Source organism: Ipomoea nil, unplaced genomic scaffold (genome assembly GCF_001879475.1).
Source record: "Ipomoea nil cultivar Tokyo-kokei standard unplaced genomic scaffold, Asagao_1.1 scaffold0579, whole genome shotgun sequence".
Taxonomy (NCBI): Eukaryota; Viridiplantae; Streptophyta; class Magnoliopsida; order Solanales; family Convolvulaceae; genus Ipomoea; species Ipomoea nil.
Genome location: NW_017617007.1, coordinates 809,327 through 816,859, shown reverse-complemented (window position 1 = coordinate 816,859; position 7,533 = coordinate 809,327). Strand labels below are relative to the sequence as shown.

Genomic DNA, 7,533 nt, shown 5'->3' with positions numbered 1-7,533 from the left:
TCAATTTTTCTTTCTTCCTTCTTCACGGCAGTTCGCAGCAACGGCGGAAGGTTTGCCTAACTCTTAATTGGGTATTATCTTCATCAAATACTTTGAGGTCAACTTGTATTTATTCCAGGCATCTTTTGGGTAATCTCGTAATATTTGTATTCATATTCACCTTGCTTGTGGTGGTCTAATATTTTGGATACGAGATATTATTCCTTTTAGCCTGTGAATTAGAATATATGTATTTGGCCTAGTGTCGATGTATTTGATGATTTTGGATGTTTGGCTCGTGTGGTAGCCAAGAACTTTGTACCCAAGATTTGTTATAGTGGGATTTTCCCAACATCCTCATGACAACTTCTTATTAGTTTCTGCTCAGTCCTTTAGTTAGCTGATTCACTATATTATCATTTGACTTCACATAGTCAACAGAAATAACTCACGTTATGATAAGTTGTGTTATGAACAAGTGTAATTAAATTTTGATGATACCAAACTGTCTAAGATTGTAGACCCCTATTTTTCTTTCGTAGATAGGTCTCTTGTGACTAACGATAGTTACTGTAACTCAACGTTTGATTCACACCATGAGGTGTACGAATCTCACTCGAGACTAACATAATAGGTCTACATGAAGACTTGAAGATGACAAGGTGAACGAAAGATGCTTCCAGCAAAAGATGGATTGAGCAAGTCTCAGATAGACTTCTTTTGACAAAAAAGATCTCTCGTCAAGAGAAAGGACGAAATATAAAGTCAATCTTTCGACCAACATATCTGAGTGAACAAGTCAAAGACAGACTTGTAAAAGACAACATTCATTTAAGTGGAGCAATGAGAATGTTGTCTATGACTCAGATGGGCAAATCATCCGGACAAAAAGTGTCCTAGGAATGATCTTCACAAAAGACAAGGAGCATTAAAAGACTTGTACCATCTTGTCACAGAACAAGGACAAAAGCCAGAATGCTTTTGGCTCCAACTGCTACACAGTACAAATGCATTAAATTCTCAATGCCCACTGGTTAATGCACACTGGATATTAGGTTTGAAATCTTCATCTCCCTCCAACGAATGAATTTTTCCACCTATAAATACATCTCTTCACCATTGAAGAATGTGCTGGTTAATTCACTCTTGCTATCCAAAAGAAAAGCTCTTCAAACAGTTTCATTCCTTAATCATAACCAGACATCAAGACAAGACTTAAACCAGTTGGAGAAACATCAGATTATCTTTCAAGAAGTTGATAGAGGCGGAGTAAACTCGAGGAGTTGAAAAACCTATCGTTCGGCTTAGTCATCAAGGAAGAGTGGAGTAGGCTTCGTTAACAGCCGAACCACTATAAAAAATCTCTCTCTCCATATCTCTTTACTTTCTGCTTTATTACTTTCGTGAAAAGTAAATCTAAAACGAAACATTATTTCCGCTGTGCACAGCTCCGAAAGGAGTTGCTTTGAAAAATCGATTAGGGTCTATTCACCCCCCATTCTAGACTCTCATTCGACCCTACCGGGACCAACAAGTTATTTAATAATATTATGTCTACGATATATATGTTCTTTATACCTCTCCAATTAATAATATTATGTCTACGATATATATGTTCTTTATACCTCTCCAATTGTTGTTTGACTATTGCATTGTATACAAATTGAAGGTATAAGTTCTTTCCAACTTGGAATCCTATATTTTAAAAATGGCTAATCCGCTTATTTTTTGAAATATATTTTTATATTATAATATTTATATATTGATTTGTATAATATAAATATTCAATCTTTAATTTCACATATAACAAACTTTTCCAACATACTACATATATAAATGTATATTATATTGACTCAACTCTTTATAACGAGACTATTCATGAATCATACAAATATATAATTATAAAACATAACGTATGCAATTTTTTTTTTAAAGCTAACGTACGTAATCATTATGTTTAAAAATGACAATTATTATTCAATACGAAATGATCATTTAAAACGTAGGACTCATTGATAAAAAGTAATCTATGTATATATTATGCTATTTCAATTAAAGATTGACCAAAAATTTATTTACATTATCATGAATCATATACAAATATATAATTATAAAACATAACGTATTGAAATTATTATGTTTGAAAATGATTTGTATATTCAGTTTAATGGTGGGCAATCACTCAGCTCCCTCAATACATATACTTCCTAAACAGCACCGGCAACAACGTTCCTATGGTTGATTGAGATATACTGTCCTTCCATTCAGTGGTTGCAGTGGCCTTGCATTTTCCTCGTAACCCTAAACAACAAATTCAAAACATCAAATATTTGTACCATTCTATGTATATGTGTCACATATTCAATCAGCTAGACAGGGCCGTTCCAATAAAAATTGGGGTCCTGTGCAATATTTGAATTTGGGCCCCTTTTTCAATTAATTTTTATATATAAATAATAATTGTTCAAAAAGTTGTCTTCAAAAATCCAGATGAATATTTTCTAGAAGACATAAAATCCTAAGGAAAAAATAAAAATTTATTTAGAAACCTATGAATAGATAATTAATCAAGAAACAAATTCTTGAATATATTATTCTGAAATCAGAATTATTAAGTCATGTAAATAAAACAATAAACAAGAATTGTAAAATAATACATAATTTTAATTACCTATCAAGAGAATTGAAGAACTTGAGAGTTTGAGAATTGGAGAATCAGTATCACACGAGTAGAATCTGTCGTCTTTCCCAAATTTAAATTACCTAATCTAGTTCAAATACACAAATATTCAAATTAAAAAAATTCAATATTTGAATTAATTCAAATACCTAGAATTCACAAATAGCACTCTCAAATTAAAAGAATAAAAGTTCAAATACCTAAATTGTTAGGCAGTAAGCAATTTGTTGTAGTTTGAGTCTCGTCTCTTTCGTGATTTCTCTTTCCGACTTTCTTTTTTTTTTTTTGAAAATTTCTCTTTCCGACTTTCTGTTTGTGAAACTTTAGAATTTTGATTAGGTTAATATAGGTTATATAGTTAATAGGTTCTAGATTAGGTTAATTTAGATATTTGTTACGTATGTTGGTGTGAAAGTGGCCAAGTGGGCTTTGGTTTTTTAAAGAAAGGTTCACTAACATTGGGCTTTCTTTAATTGGTTGAAGTCCAAAAGCAAAAGCCTATATATGCTATATATTTTTTTTTTAATTAAGGGGCCCCCAAAATTTTGGGGGCCCTGTGCGCCTGCCCTGGGCAGACATGCCCAGGGACGGCCCTGCAGCTAGATAGATACATAATTCAGTACTTACATCATCAACAGCTTCCTTTAATAAGTTTATTTGTTCTTGTGATATTGTCTTTATCTACAAAATCCAACAGTTTATCACTATGTGAATGAGAGAAAGAGATACATGCATATTTAATTTTCTTGGATTATGAGAGAAATTCGTAACCACTATTCGATAGTGTGCACTGATAAATCCCGCTTTGTGACCCTTGTCGGTCAAAGAACTAACCTAGGTTGCCCATTGGGTTAAGTAAACCAGCCCAGCTAGATTGCCCATATATAACTAGGTAAACCAGCCCAACTAGGTTGCTATATATAGCTATGTAAATCAACCTAGCTAGGTAAACCAACCCAACTAGGTAGCCCATGGCTAGGTAAACCAGTCCAGCTAGGTTGCCCAACTAGGTAAACCAACCCAGCTGGATTGCCCATATATAGCTAGGTACCCAGCTAGGTTGCCCATATATAGCTAGGCAAACCAGCCCAGTTAGGTTGCCCAAATATAGCTAGGTAACCAGCCCAGCTAGGTTGTCCAAATATAGCTAGGTAAACCAGCTCTGCTAGGTTGGCAATAGTTAGTCATCTTGGTAGAGTGTTGGGGAGGTTAAGGTTAGGATACAGACCTTTTTGGTTACTATCCAGATGACATCCTGGGAGCATGGTGGGGTTGTGAGGGAACCAATGAATCTGTAATATTCGTTGCTCTCATATTTGATCTTTCCTGGATTAAGGGCGCCTAAATCTTAGCAGACCGACCCGCAGAGGTGGAACAAGACCCGGGGCCCCAACCCGTGGGGCCTCGGCCCACTTGACCTCGGCCATCATTCAGCCGTCCCAGCCTGGAGAGGTCGTCCACGAGAGGTCGGCCGCGAGAGGTCGGCCGCGGAGAGGTCGTCCGTGAGAGGTCGGCCATAAGCGAGGCCGACCTAGAACCGGTCAAGAGGACGCGGTCAACGCGGATCTAACCATCCCCCACCTTAGGGGGTGGCGGTTAGGGGTGGGGGTTGTATAAAAACCCCTCACCTAGTCTCTTTAGGACATTTAATCATTATTCTACACAAATCCTAAAATACTATTGAAATAGCCTATTTACGGCATTTAATACGATATACGGTCTCCAACGACCTTTACGACATCGTTTCGTTTATTTATTAATTATCTATACTGTGTTCTTATCCGGGTTTAATAATTCGGGCCACCCCGGATTAATTAAATCCATCACACTTATTTTAGGTGGATAAAAGTTAAGTGGACTAAATAACTTTCAAAATTATGTCTAATGTATGATAAAAGACCATTGGTCTTATAACTGCCTATATTAATAGGATTTTAATTAGGCCAAAAATCATGGTGGATGTCACACCCATTATTTATAATGTTCATATCATGAATGTCACTTTGTAGCTCATATGCCTAATGAACCGTGTCATAATTGAATTTCACACCACACTCAACCTTTCTTTATGTCATGACACTTCTAATTTATTATTTTTCACTTCCTTAACTTTAGAGATTTGACATCGAACCTGGCATCTTAATTTAAAGTTAAAACTTGATGTTATTACAATAATACCCTTTTAAAATTCATCACAATATGTTTTAAAAAACATTATTACCATTGACACATTTCTATCGTCTTTAAATACCGGTGGTCCAGTGTTAACCTTTAAATGTCACACTTTTTTTTTACATCACATTTATGTTCCTACCTTAGGTTGTGATTATCTGAACAAAGATAACATTGGCAAGATGATGTGGAAATCCAAATAAGCCATCCAATTACACATCAAACTGTAAATAGACCACTGAACTAAAAAAAACTACAATTGGTTCCTTGAAAAGTGCAAATTCTTGCCATTAAACTTAAAATGACTTGTTTACCTGACGTGTCAATTATTGAATTTAAAAATATTTTTAAAAATTTTATTTTAATAATTTTTAATAAAATAATTATTTATTTATTTATTTAAAAAAAAAAAAAAAAAAAAAAAAAAACCTACCCCTTCGTCTCTGGCTCGTCCAGCAATGGAGACGAAGGGACCCTTCTTCTCCAACGGCCATAGAGAAAAAAGGGGTTCTCCATGGCTCCACTCCTTCGTCTCCGACATATTTTTTTTTTGTTTTTTTTTTTTTAATTTAAAAATAATTATCTTAGTAAAAATTATTAAAATAAAATTTAAAAATTATTTTTAAATTTGATGCCTGACACGTCAACATAATTAACAGATAAACAAATCGTTTTAGGTTAAATTGCATGAATTTGTGTTGTTCAAAGACCCATTGTAATTTTTTTTATTTTTTATTTTTTTATTTTTTTATTTTAGTGGCCTAATTGCAATTTGATGTGTAGTTGAATGACATATATATTTGATCCTTATTCCTTATTTATTGTTGTTGTTGGTGGGTTGTGTATGTGGCTAGCAAATTTGCTAGGCACTTGTTGCTGCCAAAATGGTAGCTTTCGCTACCATACTTTTATTTATTTATTTTATTATTATATTTGTAATATAATATAAAAATAAGATCCATTTTTTGAAAGTGAGAGAGATTTGCAGAGATGTAAAATAAACAGTGGAGAATTTGTAAATTTGATGATGTGAAAGTGAGATACATTTTTAAAAGTGTAGACTAAATTGAGTAAAAACCACTATAGTAGTAGACTATATTGGATATGAACTCCTTTATTGTCATTGACACGTGTCTATTCTCTTTAAATACTCGTGGTCCAGTGGAAATCTGGGGCACGTTTTTCTTTTGGCATCACATTTATGTTCCTACCTTACTGTTTTGCTTGCTAGTGCAGTGGGTCATCTCAACTGAATGCCACACGTTTTTTTTTTTGCTTTTTTTTGCCTGCTAGTGGGTCATTTCATCTGATCTGAGTCTATATAATTGAGTAGTTTTACCACTCCCTAAGCACCAAACCAAACACACATTTATCTATCTATCTCTGGTCTGAAAATGAAGACAGCAATAATCCTTTTGGTTCTCTGCGCCATTTCTTTCCTTCCACTGGCCATCTCTGACTCTGGCCTTCCTCCACTCATCCGCCTCCCCACAAAGCCCCACTTAACAGCTTTTCATTCGCCTATCTTAGACACGGCCGGCAACCCAGTGATCGCCGGAGCCAAATACTACGCCGTCCCAGCCCTCATCGGCGTGGAAGGCGGCATAAGCGTAGCTAACCTCAACACTACCGGAAACCCCTCCGCCTGCCCCACCGACGTCGTAATAAACGAGACATTAGCCGGCAACCAACCTCCCGCCGTGGGTCGTCCTTTATCTTTCTACCCTCAAAAGCTCAAGGGCGAGGCCACCGACGACGACGTCGTCATTTTAGCGCAGTTCCCACTGAACGTGGCCTTCGACTCGCCGGACCCATCAGATCCCTGCGCTAAGGAGAATGTTTGGAAGCTTCAGGCGACAATAGTGACCGGTGGCGTTATAGGCAATGAGGATGATATTAGCAACTGGTTTAGGATTCAGAAGAATTTTAATGGAAGAGGGTACATTTTCAACTGGTGGCCAATCCTTTGCCTTAACTGCAAGATTGGTTACAGCGTAATTGGCAGAGTCGGCGATGGATCTCAGCTGGGAATCGACTCCAATGCCGAATCGCTATATGGTTTTGAATTGGTAAAGGCTGACTGATCAAAGCCTTACGTTGAACCATCTATCAAAAATTTGCATGCAATATGTATGTGTCTGTATTAATAATTTGCTTTTAAATAATGGCTTTGCTACCCCGTTATGAAAAGCCAACGGCAGATGTATGATGTATCCCATAATTGCGTGCAATATTAATATAAAATAAATAATGCTTCTTTTATTTAGGAAATATGACTAGGTATGACAATATCTACAGATATCCATCTGCATGGTTCGAGTTTTTTTTGGGTGATAGTCAATCTTAAAAAATGGATTTGACTTTTATGTTCAAAACCCGTTTAGAACCCACTCGCGACCCACCATATATATATATATATATATATATATATATATATATATGTATGTATGTATGTATGTATGTATGTATGTATGTATGTATGTATTGGAAAGAACAAGTTCGTAGGAGAAAATTAAGAACAAATCACAACTTTACATTTGGAAAATTTGAACGCAGCAGATCATATTTTAAAAAAAATACGGTGACAGTTTCGTAATTATCACCAACTTTACTATGCAAACGCGATGACACATTTAGTATTAACATTTTGCACATTTAGTGTTAATAGTTTACATATTTAGTATTAAAAGTTTGCACTTGTA

General features: G+C 35.4%; 1 protein-coding gene across 1 annotated transcript; it reads left to right on the top strand.

Annotated features, from left to right (window-relative positions):
* The first annotated feature begins 6,175 nt into the window (after nucleotides 1-6,175).
* Nucleotides 6,176-7,102, top strand: LOC109174267 (kunitz-type elastase inhibitor BrEI-like). Its single transcript, XM_019323511.1, has one exon. The coding sequence runs from the start codon at nucleotides 6,226-6,228 to the stop codon at nucleotides 6,913-6,915; it is 690 nt and encodes a 229-aa protein (XP_019179056.1). The 5' UTR covers nucleotides 6,176-6,225; the 3' UTR covers nucleotides 6,916-7,102.
* Nucleotides 7,103-7,533: the final 431 nt, after the last annotated feature.